General features: G+C 38.2%; 1 protein-coding gene across 1 annotated transcript in view; it reads right to left on the bottom strand.

The window, feature by feature from the left end:
* Positions 1-15,509, bottom strand: part of prkd2 (protein kinase D2) — a 35,078-nt gene continuing 19,569 nt past the window's right edge. The window contains exons 2-18 of the mRNA XM_027013397.2: positions 13,074-13,212; positions 11,611-11,742; positions 11,098-11,294; positions 10,544-10,727; positions 9,513-9,584; positions 9,188-9,350; positions 8,901-9,012; positions 8,012-8,089; positions 7,063-7,366; positions 6,819-6,871; positions 6,587-6,659; positions 6,329-6,435; positions 5,884-6,045; positions 5,312-5,410; positions 2,452-2,719; positions 2,028-2,113; positions 1-1,124 (exon numbers count right to left, since the gene is read on the bottom strand). Of these exons, the coding sequence (XP_026869198.1) occupies positions 903-1,124; positions 2,028-2,113; positions 2,452-2,719; positions 5,312-5,410; positions 5,884-6,045; positions 6,329-6,435; positions 6,587-6,659; positions 6,819-6,871; positions 7,063-7,366; positions 8,012-8,089; positions 8,901-9,012; positions 9,188-9,350; positions 9,513-9,584; positions 10,544-10,727; positions 11,098-11,294; positions 11,611-11,742; positions 13,074-13,212 (2,451 nt within the window). The 3' untranslated portion in view covers positions 1-902. The remainder of the gene's footprint in view (positions 1,125-2,027; positions 2,114-2,451; positions 2,720-5,311; positions 5,411-5,883; positions 6,046-6,328; positions 6,436-6,586; positions 6,660-6,818; positions 6,872-7,062; positions 7,367-8,011; positions 8,090-8,900; positions 9,013-9,187; positions 9,351-9,512; positions 9,585-10,543; positions 10,728-11,097; positions 11,295-11,610; positions 11,743-13,073; positions 13,213-15,509) is intronic.

The following is a 15,509-nucleotide window of genomic DNA, read 5'->3' on the forward strand; positions in this document are numbered from 1 at the left end:
TAGACCACTGTATTTATTATGTATACTGGATGTTAATAACAGAACTACATTCCTTTTATTTCCTTAAATGTCGTGCATTTGTACAAAACAGTCCTTCAATAAAACTTCAATAAAACTGCCACATGAAGCTGATCTAGAGACAGTTACAAGTATCATACATACAACAGAGGGGGAGTTCAACTAGTCTGTTGTTCAAAATCCATTGAAAAAGCTCACTCACTGCCAACAGAAACTGATGAAAAGGCAGTCCCACATGAAAAAGATGAACCAATGTATTGTCATGCACAAACAGTGATTTTTATTGTACTGAATCGCCACACAGTCCTCCAGTTTGCAATGTCAGGATCTGTTCATTGGAACAGATTTGGAAGATGTTTCATTATTTAAAAAGTGATTCAATGAAAACCACTAAATCAGCAGCACTGTATTCCATATTATAGTATGAGAACATAGGCTCACCAATATGAACTGAATCGGTAAGGAATGCATAAATGAAAGGTATATTTTTAAATCTTTGCACTGTACAGATTTATACTTTATACTTTGTTTTATTTTTTTAATTCCTCTTTGTCTCCTGCAGCTCAAGTAAGGAAAGATCAGACATGGAAAAAAACATCTACTTTCACTCTACTCACTATGTAACAATGTAACTATACCATTTGAGTCCAAGCCTATGATGTGATTGTGAAGGTCTCCACTGCCTTATCACTATCAGACAGGCACAGCTGTCACGTCTTAGGAGTGTGAGAGTAGGATTGTAGAGAGGAAAGATCCTATTGTCAGGCTTTGCTAATGAAAGGAGCAGAGGGGGCCAATCACTTATACCTACTTAAACCCTTCCCCAAAAATTGGGAATGCACACCCTCTCCAGCAGCTGTCCAGCTGGCTTCCTCCACACTTCCTCAAAGGATGCTGACACGCTCTGTTAGCCCCTGCATATCCGTGTCATCAACCCCCTCCTGCTCGTCATCTGAGGCGGGTGGTGCAGGTATCAGGTGAGCTGGGTAAGGCAGTGTGTGCTCCTCAGCAAACATCTGCCAGCGGGCGTCATCACTTTCGTGGGTTATGTAACGTTCTCCCAGCTTCGACTCCAGCTCTCTCAGGTCCAGCCACGTCTGATAGTCCTGAGAAGGAACACATTCATACATAAGGGTGCAAAATAATGTCAAGCTTACATGGGGATATTAATTAGTCCATAGAAGACCAGCCTGTTAAATGATAGCAGACCCAGTGTGATTGACAGCAACTTTACAGATAACACCGAAGTAAGTTTATTTCATGATTCCAGTGAAATTTGGGTCCTGCGAAGGAACATGGTCAGAGCACAATGAGGAGGTGCAGCTAGATAATTCCATACTGAAAACCCTTGCAGTGCTAGCAGAGTAGCAGTGATAACACTGTGTCCCAGACTGATCAGTTTAGTGATGTTGATGACTGTAGAGTCTTCAAAAAACTTTTACAATGGTTATTGGTTAATCACTTATGTAATAGGAAGAGAGAACTTTGGCAATTAAAATTGGTAATTAAAATCATGAATGTTCATTCTATGAGTTTCTTAAGTCTAACTCTTGCTTGCCTTTTCTTTTTATAACTGAATGCAAATAGCCTTATTTTAATGTGCTGCCCCTGCATGGGTCTAATATTTGTCTTGCTGATCTTTTGAAGTTCTATACCCCATCCGCACAACTTCAATTATCTGAGGCAGGCCTACTCTTAGTTAATGAAAGATCATTTTATTATATGTTTACTAAAACTGTATTAGTGTTCCAGAGTTATATAGGTGTTTTTTTAAACCCAGATTACAAACTGTTCAACTGTAACAGCTATTTGTTTAGCCTGGTCCATATGTTGTTGGCATCTTTTATTTTATATTTATTTTATATTTCACAATTTTTTGCTTTCTTTCATTACCATTCTTTATTACAAACTTATAAATCCTGCTTAATCTTTCTATTTGGATTTAGGAAAGAATGCAAATGAAATGTGCAAGCTACATAAATAATGAATATTATTATGATTAATGTTACCTGTAAATAGGCATGACTGAGACTCTTGTCCACACTATAGCGTTTTCTCATCTTCACCTGAAGCAGGTTATTGATGAGGTCGATAGCTATATAGAAATGGAGAGATTACATGTGCAGTTTGTTTTGATGAGAAGGAAATGGAAAATGTTTAAAGCTGCAGTCAGAATATTGATCCCTTTGGAACTGCCAGGAGATTCAGCTGGTTTTAATAGCTCAAATGTCTTCCTGCAATCATGCAATTATTAGCAGCAACTTCAATGCTAAGTATTTCTGAAATCCACCCAAGATCAAGGAAAATATGTCCACTAGTAGAAAAAAAAGGTACAATGAAAAGAACTACTGTTCTGTGTCTTATGTCTTTGATCATTCATTTTACCAACTTTGAGATATCATCAGTTTGGTAATAATTTGTGAGATTCTGTACCTTCTGGAGATATTTGTTTCCAGGGATTGGGCGGATACATGAAGGCAGCATTGTGGATCTGATCATTGATATCTTCATCTTCATTAAAGGGGAAGGTCCCACTTAGGCTGACATACATGATAACACCAACAGACCACATGTCGAGGGAACGGTTATAGCCCTGGTTCAGCAGAACTTCAGGGGCAAGGTAAGCAGGAGTGCCTACCACGGAGCGCCGGAAAGACTTTTCCCCTATGATCCTTGCAAAACCAAAATCACACAGCTTCACCTGGAAGGAGTGAGTTTCAGAGTAGAGGAAGAAAGAATATGAAAGAACACTGAAATGACTCTCAACGAATAAGAAATCTGATCTAAATTCTAAGTTGCAACAGTTAAATCTTAAAAGGAACATGCAATTGCTCTGTACACTGAAATTCACTGGTCTTTCTTAAATACTTTCCTACTGGTCTTCAAATAACTGTACAATCACTATATAAATACTTAAAATATTATATATAAATAATATTTAAAATAATAATAAAATAACATTTTTAGTAACTTCTGTAGTGTGGCAAATATTCTAATTGCACATTGTTCCGTTGCACACTGTAGTGCTAGAAAGTCTTCAAGTTTGGGTTTAAACAGAAGCAGTCTTATAACTAGGAACCCTGCACAGCACTAGTCAGTTGATTATTTGAGGAAAGACGGGATCACTGAGATGGCTGGGTGAAGGGGCACTGCACGTGAGTCATTAAAAGCATGGAGGTGAGAAATGTTCAGTAGTCTAGTGCTCCTTGATCTCACACTCCTGTAGCATCTGCCAGATTGGAGAAGTGTGCGTTTGAAGATATATGATGATTTGGGCCCCACTTAGGACCCTGATATGATAAATATTTCCTCCAGTGGTGTGAAGGCCATTCACATCTTATGAATAATATAATGTGCTCTTTTCCAAGCTTTCTGTGCTCCATGATCACCTCCTTTATTTTGTTAATGTTTAATTTTGCTGACCTTGCACCATGCCATCATATACACCACCTCCCTCTTCTAGGCTGCTTCACTGCTCTCAGAGATCAGACCATCAGTAAATTTGATGACAGTGGCATTATTATGGGAGGCGAGTCAGTCATGAGTGAAGTTGGTGTAGGACTTAGCATACAGTCTTAAGGGATCTCTGTGCTCAAAAACAATATGCTAAAGGTGTAGTTAGCAATCCTGTCAGACTTCTGTCCACCTGTTCAACATCTAGTTGCAGAGGGCAGAATGGAATGATTGTATTGAACGCTGAATCAATGAAGAGCATCCACACATAGCTGTTCATAGATGTGAGAGTTGGTGAGAGGCAATATAGACACCCAGCCTGTTCTGTGGACCTGTCTGATCAATACGTGAAGTGGAGGGCTTCCACAGTGTCTGGAATATTCTTCTGGATGTGGGTCATGACTAGTATTTCAAAGTGATTCATTAGAACTGGCCTGTAATTATTAAGACACATCATTGTGCTATCTTTTTATACATACACAATGGTGATTGTCTATAAAAAGCAGGGAATTAGGGTAAATGTGAATATGTCTGTGTGGATATTAGCTAGCTCTGCTGCACATGCTCCAGTAACCAGCTGGGAATTTTGTCTGGGCCAACCAGTTGAGTCTGTATTTTCACTTGGACTCTGTATAGGTTCTATTTGGGTCTTTCCTGTGGTCTTTTGACATCTTCAGGACTCTCTGAGACCAGTGAAATGGTAAGAGTGCCACATGGATTGGACATCAGTTATCAATGGCTTTTTGATGGGGTGTGTTAGTTTATCTATGGCTTTTGACTGGGTCATGTCAGTTTGCTCATAGCTTTTGGAGGGATTTTGTCTTTGTGCGCTTCATGGGAACTATTTTTTATTTTTGTTTATATATGCCTACAGTACAGTCCCCCTGTATAGCAGTGGTTGCAAACACATTCCAGTTAGTGTGATCCATGCAGCCCTGAACCTCATCATCTTTAACAGATATAGCCTTTAAGAGATTAGTTAAAGTGGTAGAGTTTGCTTGAGGAGTCATCTCTATAGAGGCTAGAGAATCAGAGACAGTGCTATGTTCAGTGATGAGTGGAGAGGTTTTGTAGGAATCCTGGATGTTCTTTTGTAAGAAACTTCACAAATTAGTGAAATTTGGCTTGCACTGTCCATAAAGAAGTTTTCAACAATTACCCACATCAACGAATGCAGTGTCCAGGTACACAGTTTCTTGTGCATTGAATGTCAGGCAATTAACAGATAAGAATACAGATATTTCCTACTTTTATAAAAAAAGTTGTGACTGTGTTGTATGTGAATTAGTGCATAAATTGTCTGTACATAGGATCAAACAAACATTAAATGGTCACAAAAGAAACATGCAAATAACGTCTTCTATAGAGGGCACTATATTTCAATAGCTAGATAACTGCAGTATAGCAACAATGAAACCTGTTAACTACTTATATTCTGGATGAGATAAATTAACTGGGGGAAAACAAATAATGCAATTTTTTGACACCAGGAAGATAATGTGTATAATTCACTCTTATGATCAGAGGTGTAGCTATACTTAGCCTGCCTATAACCTACTGCTGACGAAATATTGTTTTGCTGATTCTTAGAGAAATGAGAACAAGACAAGTTGACCCCCTCAACCTATTACACTACACAGACAACACGCACAGTAAAAGCAATAGTACGCAATATCTCGAAAGAGCAAGAAACTATTGCTGTACTTAGCAGTTGTTACTAACCGGACTGGTTGAAGGAAATGAATAATGTATACTATGTAATTTGGTTTAATAAGTCAAATTTAGTAAGTCTGTGAAATGTGTGGAGGGTGTTGCAGTTTGTGTTGCATGCTGCGGTTACCTGTGGGAAGGGTTCTGCAGAAGCTAGGAGCACATTCTCAGGTTTCAAGTCACAGTGCACTATATTCTTAAAGTGAAGGTGTCTTAAAGCAGCCAGAATCTGCAGAAGGATAAATAGAGACGTGAAAAGAGAGATAGAGGAAAAAAAACATGGTGGAAGAAGTCAGCTCTTATGCCTGTATTGCACAGGCAAGGCAGATGTAATCTCACATTCATAAACTATAAACTGCAAAAAAAAAAAAAAAAAAAAAAACTTTAACAGACATTTGACAACTAACACTAAGACTAAGCTGTCACACATGCTTGGATGCTCAATTTGCATTGTTCCACATGTTATGTAAACATAGGTGTAAACACGGATTCTAACACTGAGATGACTTGTCAGAAACTCAGTCCCTAAACACAACCAAGATGCCAAAGTCAGTATACAATACACAAACGGTTGTAAGCAGTGAGGCAATGTAGGTAAACTAATAATGTGAATGCTTAGTGTAGTGTCAACTTTCAGGACCCACTACACATGCACGCGCACACACACACACACACACACACACACACACACACACCTCTGACCTGTGTGATGAGAAACTTTGTGAGTCTCTCAGGCAGCCGTCCTTTCTCACTTGACAGGATCATCTCTAGCATGTCTCCATGCAGTTTCTCCATCACAACAAACACCTTCTCAGGAGTTTCAAACATGCACTCCAAGTTTACTATGCCCAGATGACGTAGACTCTGCAAGATACAGAGGGAACCAGGTACAGAGAGAGAGATTTAAAAATGCTGTTTTTACAGAACAAGACACTTCTTTGTTATATATATGTTGCATTGTTTATTTTGCTTTCTTGTTTGTCACTCTCTTTAGGTTTGTTGCTTATTTGCATTTATTGAACTCTTAGGTGATTTCACTATTAGTAAAATATCGTTCATAGTATTTCACCATTAAATGCACAGTGAGCTCTTATCTCTGATCCATTCAACATATGAGGAAGACTCTCGTCCACCCCCTCCTGGTTACCTGGAGTATGGCCACCTCATTCCTCAGTTGGCTTTCCTGTTTGGTGGGAAATCGAAGCTTGTCAATCACCTTCACTGCCACATCCCTTCCAGTCTTCCGGTGCTTACCTGATTGGAAGGCAAAGATTTTAAAAAGATACCTGATTATTTTGTTCAGAAGATAATAACAATATTATACCAAGTTACAATCATGATATTATGCTGTCTGTCAGCTTTTTCTTATTTGTACTTAGTTAAAAAATTTTTTTAATAGACTTACCGCCATACACTACTCCAAACTGGCCAGAACCCAGAACTTCATCAGCAAATATCTGATACACCATGCCTATATCCTATAGGAAAGTTCATAACCATTATTATTGTCATGATCCTGGTCCTTTCTATCATCAACCATAAATGTGTACTGTAATACACAATATACTGTATATTAAGATAATAATAATTTTATCAATCTTTATCTTTATCAAACATTGTACAAGTAAAAGGCTCACCACATTCTCCTGGATCTGACTGTTAGACACTGAAATACTGACTGATGCCTGTCCTATGAAAAACAAATTAAAAACATTAACTTCCACTTGAGGATTGAAGCATAAAGCTTTGTCCTTTACTGGCCGCAGCCAGATCATTTCAGAGACCCAAGCAAATTTCTGTCCACCTAAGTTAGTTAATTAGGACATCCTCAATATAAAAATAAAACTTCATAAAAGTTTTTCATAAAACTGTTTGACTTACTGTGAGGGGTACTGCCTTCAGCTGGTGGGTTGTCCTGGAAAATGACAGGCATCAGGGCCTGGCGTATGGCACTCTCCCATGCTTTGGCAACTTCTAACCCCATCCCACTATTGGGCACCACACTGTTGAGTGAGGAGGGGCCTGATATGCTGGATGACTGGGAGGGGGTGGGGTTAGGGTCCTCGCCCACAAAGTAGCGTATTGTGCCTGTGACAATCTCAAAGCAGTGAGGGCTAGCACCACTGGGCATGAAGGTAAAGTCACCCGCTGGACGTACTTCTAGAATCTCAGAGAGTGGAATTTCCTTGAGAAGACAGAAGAAACAGTTTGTCAGTATCTCTATTCATTAGGCTTTGAGTCATAGTATATATATATATATATATATATATATATATATATATATATATTATATTTAACTAAATTCTTAAAGTAGCCATAATAAACAAAATTGAATTTCTCTCAGCAATCCCTTCCAATTCCATATGTACATATTATTATTGTATCTACTGAGCAAAGAAGTGAAGTGTCTGTCGGGATGTAACACTGGGCAATGTACTATGCCACTTGAATAAACACTCCCACTCTATGATCACTGATTTATTTTGCTTCTGTAAATAGTGCATAAATATGAGCTCTCCAGCACCCGACAGTGTTTGCCCTATGAAAAGTAGCCAGTGAAAGTGTTCATTACCATACAAAATCAATGCTCAGAAAATGAGCTTTTCTTCACAGTGGAGAAAATAACTGGGTAGAAAAAACTATGGTATGTATGCCTTCACAAATGTTTTTTCAAAGATAACTGTGAAAATATCCTCTTTTAAGAAGAAACTGAAAACTCCTTTATTGAATGTTACATTAAAGTGTAGAGGTTCCACTGAAGTGGAGATACAAAGGTTCGTTATGCAGAAAGTGTGCATGGTATTAACTTGTGGTATTTGTTGGTCTTTACCTTGTAATATTTGTTAGTGGTGTCATTCTGGAACAGGATAATACACTTGCAGTCCAGACGCCAGTAGTGTCGCTTCCTCTGTTGGGGATGAGAGGTCAGGGGTCATAGATCAATAAGGAGTCAATGTATGGTTTAATGAGGAGGAGAACTGTAGGAGCCATCAGAGAGGAAGAGGAGAAGGATGAAGTTCAGTACTGGAAGAGAGGAAAGAGGAAGAAAAGGCAAGAAGCTCAGGGTTCAGAGTTTAAGGCAAATTGTACAGAAATCATTTAACATTTCATTTAGTACAACTCAAGCAATAGATGAATAGTGAAAACTAGATCATAATTAAAAACTCTAACTACTGTCAGTTTTACAGCTAGCATTAATTCCAATATTAAATACATAAATTATATGAGATAATAAGTAGCACTTAAGAGTTTTAAAAGTGACCTGGAAAATGCAAGAATTATCGCACAAATTTCAAATATAAGATTTCTCACTTCAGTTGTCAACAATTAAATAAACTCCATCAAAGCAATAAGGGTAATAATTTATACTTGTGATTTTTTTTATTCAGACAGTCTTATTGTGATAATGTGGTTCCTTTCAAAAATTATTCTTAAATGTTTATTCTTCACTCCAAATAAAAATGTGGTTAAAAATGAATGCAATTAAATTTTTTAAAAGTCAAATACCATGATCCCAGTATCACATATTGACCAATTACCATGATCTCACTATCACATGTTGCTAACTAGTCTCTACCAGCATTCATTTACATTGGTAACAATGTATTTTGGGGTGAAATGTACTTTTAGATGTTATTAGAATTAAATGTACTTTTGGATTTCCTACTTGGTTGTTATTTTAGATTAAGTCATTTGTGTGGGGTAGTTTTGCACTGTACCAGCGTGTCCTTGTTGCTGTAGTGCACCATCCAGCCCTCTTTAATAGCCGTGCTGGAGCGGCGTGTGGTGTGCCGCACTGACTGCACCACTCTCATCAGGGGAATATTAGCACTGAGGAGACATCGAAATGTACAGTCAGGCAGTGTGTGTGTGTGTGTGTGTGTGCACGTGCATGTGATTGCATGTGCATGCATGAGTGTGATTGCATGTATATGCATGTGTCTGTGTAATTGAGAATACAAGTGTGCTTATGTGTGTAGTGTGTGTGTGTGTGTGTGTGGCTGACCTTTGGTCTCCACTGGCTCCGTCTTGGCTGTTGTCTGGGGAGAAGGACCCGGGGATGCTGCAAGCTTCGTCTGAGTCATCCATCAGAGAGGACTTGTCCGAGTCAGAATACTCACTGCTGTAGTCCATCGGCACCTCCAGATCTGGGCTTGGACTCAACATATCTGTAAGAGCAGAAGAGAGGTAAAGAGAGACAGAGAAAATGAGAGAGAAAGCAACAAAAACAAAACACCTAGATTGGGATTCTGAACAATTACACACCATGATGCTCTAGTGCACAAAACATGCCAACAGGATGGATACAACACGCACTAATCTTTCAGTACCTCCAATAGTTTCCCCTAGACAGTCATTGGGCACCTTGTATGCACATCGTTTGTGACAGTTGAACTTGCAGTCTAAATGAGAAAAGCCATTGGTTATTCCAACAGAAAACACCTCCATGAACCCATGAAAATAATAAACACCTCTGATTATGTAAAAATGTTGCTTCATTGAGATATAATGCTGCTTATTATATTAATGTCAATTAGCATAGGTAATATAAATTAAAAACAGTAGGGGGCAGCTTTGGGCTAACAAAATTATCTTATGTCTGAGAAAATGAAATTAAAATGATTTTAAGAAACCTTAATTAAATGTAGTTATTCCATATGCTTTTGCTCAAATGTGTACTAGCAAGTGTCAAGGTGTGATTGTGCCACGGTGTGGATGTATATTACTATGTGTGAAGGTGTGAATATACTAACATGTACCAAGGTGCAAATCTATAATCCCTTTTTTATATTTGAATTATGTAACACAGAAAAGTAAATGCATTAACAAAATTAAATAACTGTAATTTTATGTAATTTTTTGATAAGATTTAGAGCACAAACATGTTCAAAAGAAAATAAATTATTCTATCAATATTATCATTTTACTAAAGATGACAGAATTGCACTGCATACACATTTCAAACAGAGATCAGAAACAGTTAATTGTTGTCAGCTGTTAGCAGTGCCCTACAGTATAGTTGCTTTTTAGTGTCAAAAATAAAACATACCCTGATGTTAGCATACACTTGTGCTGCGTGTCAGTCTGTGAAGCTAAATTACAGTGGTCTGTTTGTACATTGCATTAAAGTAGTCACGCATGCTTTTATGTTTATAGTTTTACACACTTTACCATCCCCACTACTAAATCATTTTATGTAAGCCAACCTTTCTTTCTCAGCTAGGATACTGGAGATCTTTGTACTATAAACTAGAAACAGTTTGAGACTAGAGCCCAAAATTCCACTGTACTGTACCTAACAAATCAGATTTACTGCCTGTGGTTTTTAGAGTAACTCCAGCAGTGACTGACAATAACAGACCTTTGCACTGTAGGCCCTGGCGGAAGAGACCACGCAGGAGTCGTTTGCAGTACTGGCACACAGTGGGGCGTGTGTAGGAATGCACTGCAAACGTGTGTGGCACCTTCACTTTACTCATCAGGATTTTGTCCAGGTGGACGGGCCGACAGGTGTAGAACCGCCGTGCCTCGCTGGCAGTCCGGGGCTGCTCAACAAACACAGAGAAACAGGAGTGAAAGATTTACTACATGACACAATCCAGGAGTGAGGGCTAACACTTACTATATAATACACTCTTAGAGTGAAGGCTAAGATTTACTACATGATACATTCACTCCAAGAGAGAAAGCTAAGATTTGCTACATGGCACATTCTAGGAGTGAAAGCTAAGATTTACTACATGATACATTCACTCCAAGAGAGAAAGCTAAGATTCAATACATGACACACTCCAAGTGTAAGAGCATGTCAGTTATATGTCAAACAATTTAGAACAATAACTGTTCAAAGCTCTAACTGTGTACATACCATTTGTGTGTACCATTTGTGTGTGTGAGCGGACCATTTATGTGTACCATTTGTGTGTGCGAGCGGATGAGGTTTGCTTCCTCAGAGGTTGTGCTAACGCTAATATTGCTGAGAGAGTCTGTGGTAGACAGACGCAGAGACTGGCTGCTGTTCAGAGATGTGGTGGACAGGCGTCTCTTTCTTGCTCCACTGCAGTTATTAGGAATGCTAAAAGCACAGCGTTTATGGTAGTTCAGCCCACAACCTGAAGGGGGAAACAAAGAGCACAATGAAAAGACAAAGAGAGAGAGAGAGAGAGAGAGAGAGAGAGAGAGAGAGAGAACTTTTTAAAGTACTTAACCTAAAAATGCCTTGTAATGACCACAAATAGAGTAATAGAGTAAAATGTTAGTGTGATAACATTCTGTTTATGCTGATTGGCTTATTAGTCACTGCTTTTGGGTTGCCTTCAGTTGTTCAAGCACAAGCCTTGAAGACATCATTGATTTGATTTGGAAGAAACACAAGCAAGAGACACTTTAACAGAAACACACACCATGGGGCACAGAGGGATGCCTCACCATCGCATTTCAGCCCTTGTCGGACCAGTCCGAAGAGCATTTCCCCACAGTGGTCACAGAAGGCCGGGGCACGGTAGGAGTGCACGTTGAGAGCATGCGGACGAATCTGGAAATCCTCAAAAGTAGCAGCCGCTGCAGTCACATATGTAAACAAACAGAGACTGAGTACAAAGAAGTGTATTCCTCCACCATTAGTTCAGCTTACAGTTACTAATTACTTGACATTGTCAGTAAAGAACGAATGAATAAATATGTCTGCCTCACCACCTGGGCTTTGAGGGCTATCATTCCCTCACTACCTATATACAGTGACATTTTATCCACCCACAGGACAGATCATTCAGAGAAATACAAGTACTCCAGTTACATGTATCACCTTGGCCTTCAGATATTATGGGCTATATGGGAAACCAGCCAGACATTCATACAAAATACTTAACTATTCGTTACTGGCTTTATGGGTGCAGGGTTTGTTCTGTTTTGTAATAACCCTTAATGTTAGATATATTGCTGAGTATAATACATTTAAATTCATTCACCTTTACTCAAAGATAAGCCAAAATATTATTTTACTTAAAATGATTGAGCTACTACATCAGCAATTCATTTTGAGTTAATGTTAATTTAATAGCTCATGTTACTCTAACATTTTATATATTTTATTTACTTAATTAAGGTGTGCTGTTGGGTTTTCAGTTTGAGAAATGTTAATACCACAGTATGAAAGTAAATTGTAATTTAGTTAAAAATAAATTAATATTTTGGCCAAGCTCTCTAATGGGTGAACAGGTGGATTAAACTAATGTTTTGATCGCAATAATAAGCTTAGTGATAACCTTGAATACCCTGTATGAAAAAATCTTCAAGAGCAGTCAGCACCACCTCATAAATCACTACCTACATTCTTTATGATATAATTTTAACAGTGTAAATGTTTTGTAGTCATATTTAGTTTGCTTGCCAGGTTTTTCTTTGGTTTGCCTTTTGTTTTTATGAAACTGAAAATAAGGGGCAACCATGTTTATATTTACTTATATTTAGTTTCACTGGCTTCATATTTCATCCCTACACTCCATAACCCATAACAAAACAATCCTCTCCTGACCACAAAGCTTCTCTGCCACTTCTCTTGTTATTTGTAATTCTTTCTCTTTCTCTCACACATTTTTTTCTTTCTTTCTTTTTCTTTTTCTTTATTTCTTTCTTTCTTTCTTGCTCCTTCCCTCCCTCCCAAAAATATTAACCAGTAATCCATAACATGTTATCATGTTTAGATGCAGGAAACCCAACCCTTGTCTTGTTGCAATGTGTACTGTCTCCTACCAGTGTATCTTTGATTAAGCCTCTCAAACCTAATTGTTCCAACAATAATGCCTATTAATGGAGATGATCACAAAGTTTTTCCTTGTGTCCTTTATGGAAGATTAACTAAGGAAAGAACCAGCCAATAGAATAGTGCTCACCAGATAGAACCACCTCCACCAGATCTCCCTCCTGGATATCAGCTGAAACCTTGACCAGCTGCAGAATGTTATTGGTGCTTGTGTCATGCTTGAAAAGTAGAATTTTATCATAGATCCCATAGAAGCCACATTCAGGAAACTGTCAGAGATGGAGAAGGAGAGAGAGATATATTATCATATTACCATCTGGAATATTCTAAATATATCACTCAATCATTTCATCTGAAATGTTGCATAAGTCCTGTGAAAAGATTTTTCCAGGTCTCAGAATAAATAAGATCTATTGTGCATATGCAGGTGTGTTCTCTGGGGAACGTGGGTAAAACATGAGTAATTTAGTCTCTAGCTGCAGCATGTCAGTGAGATGACACGCAACACAGAGCAGCACATGCTCCATAGGCTGCCTGCGGAAGACCCGATGTTTCCTGTAACTGGAGACACAATCTGTGGCATACACTAGCTAGGATTCTTAATGTGTCAAAGATCAAGCAAGACTTGGAAATTCTTTAAATTAAAATGATTATTGATTATTGTGGTATAGTTACTTCAAAATAATTACTTCAAAAACTCATAGCTATAACACTAGCTCTAAACCAACACATTTATTTGGTGTTTTCAGGGGGATTCCAATAGGGTGTTTTCGTACTATGACTGATCCAGTTGACTGCTAATCAACTCAAGCTTACAGCTGTATGATGATTTGCTGTCAAGAGATTCATGAACCTCAGAGCCTATCAGGTATAACGTTAAAAACCTCAAATGGGAACCTCCCTTAGATCCATTCAGAGCAAATACTCAAATGTAAACAGCCCACAATCATGTGAGATATCAGAAATACTATCATTGCACTCTAAATCATAGAGGAGCCATGAAAATACTAGAACCAGTGACAGCATTCCATGTGATCTGCACATATATAAAAGCAATAAGAACATGATGAAGAATCTCCTTGCTCAATTTGTCCAGCAGGTGTAAGAGAATATTGCACTGCTGTCTTGATGGTATCAGGCAATAGTATTAAGAGCAGAATTGGCACGACCGATGCATTATCATCTTACCTGATATCTTTAGTACTTTTTGTCCTATCAAGCATATATCATACAACTCAGTTAACAACCTCATGTGTGCTTGTATGCCTATAGCCCATAGGTTTAGAAAATATCCCAATTAGAACGTGGGTAATAGTAGTGATTGCACAGAATGTATCTACTTCTGAGGGCTTTCTGCAAAAGAAAAAAAAAAAGAAATGAGTAGTCATTCCATTTCAAAACTAGGTTTTTTTTCAGCTGTTGGAAATGGCTCTTTGAAAGAGATCTGTGATTCAAGGTATAAAAAACACCTCAAATCAGCTTTTGTACAGTAGGTTCTACCTGTTCATTTTCTCCACTGAGAATAAAAGGTCATTTTCTGGGCTAATTTATTTTTTCATGTGTTAATGACTACAAACTAAAATGATAAATGCAGCTTTGGACAATATATTAAGTCCAAACATGTTTGAACTTGAGATTCAGAACAAGAACTCAAAACTTTCTAAAAGCAATAAGATAGTGATACTTTATCCTAGAGAAAATTTAAACTTTCTTTGATAAATTTAAATCCTTAATAACAGTCATTAATCTCAATGGCTATGAAACTATCAGAGGTGCGACTGTTGATGGTACAGTCTTCACTCAGGAGCAATATTTTGTGTGCAGCATTCCAAAAGGTCTTTCAAGGACATTCACAAAGATAAATAAACTATGTATGCCCCCCAATAGGATTCTTAAAGAAAGTGGCCTCAATGAAGAACCAGCCATACAGATTCCTTTTTAACTTTGCCATTCAAATGATGAATAATCATGTTATGATTTTTAACTTCCAGCAATCTGAATAGATGTCCACTGGATCCCATTCCTTCCACTCTGTTCCTGACAATCTTGAGATCTGCTTCCTTTCATCATCAACATCTCCTTATCCTCTGGACATGTACCAGCTGTGTTCAAAATCAACAGGGTGGTACCAATCTTAAACAAGGCCACACTTGACAGCTCCAACATAACCAATTATAGACTGGTATCACTTCTCTCTTTCCTCTCAAAAGGTCTTGAAGGAGCAGTTTACAATCAATTATCTCTTTTCCTCACCCAGAACCAGCTCCAGTCTGGCTACAAACTGGCACATTCAACAGACACAGCCCTCATAGAAGTGATGGAGAAACTTAATGCAGCCAAAGCTGCCAATCTATCATCCATCTTGATTCTCCTGGACCTTTCAGCAATCTATGACACAATAAACCACAATATCCTCCTCTCTGTTCTCTCCAGCCTCAGTGTAACAAGTTCTGAATGAAAATGGTTCCAGTCCTATCTGGAGGGATGGTCCTATCAGGTAATATGGAGAGGATCCGCATCCAATCCATGTAGACTCTCCACCAGTTCCCCCCAGGGCTCAGTGTTA

Source organism: Electrophorus electricus, chromosome 15 (genome assembly GCF_013358815.1).
Source record: "Electrophorus electricus isolate fEleEle1 chromosome 15, fEleEle1.pri, whole genome shotgun sequence".
Classification (NCBI taxonomy): Eukaryota; Metazoa; Chordata; class Actinopteri; order Gymnotiformes; family Gymnotidae; genus Electrophorus; species Electrophorus electricus.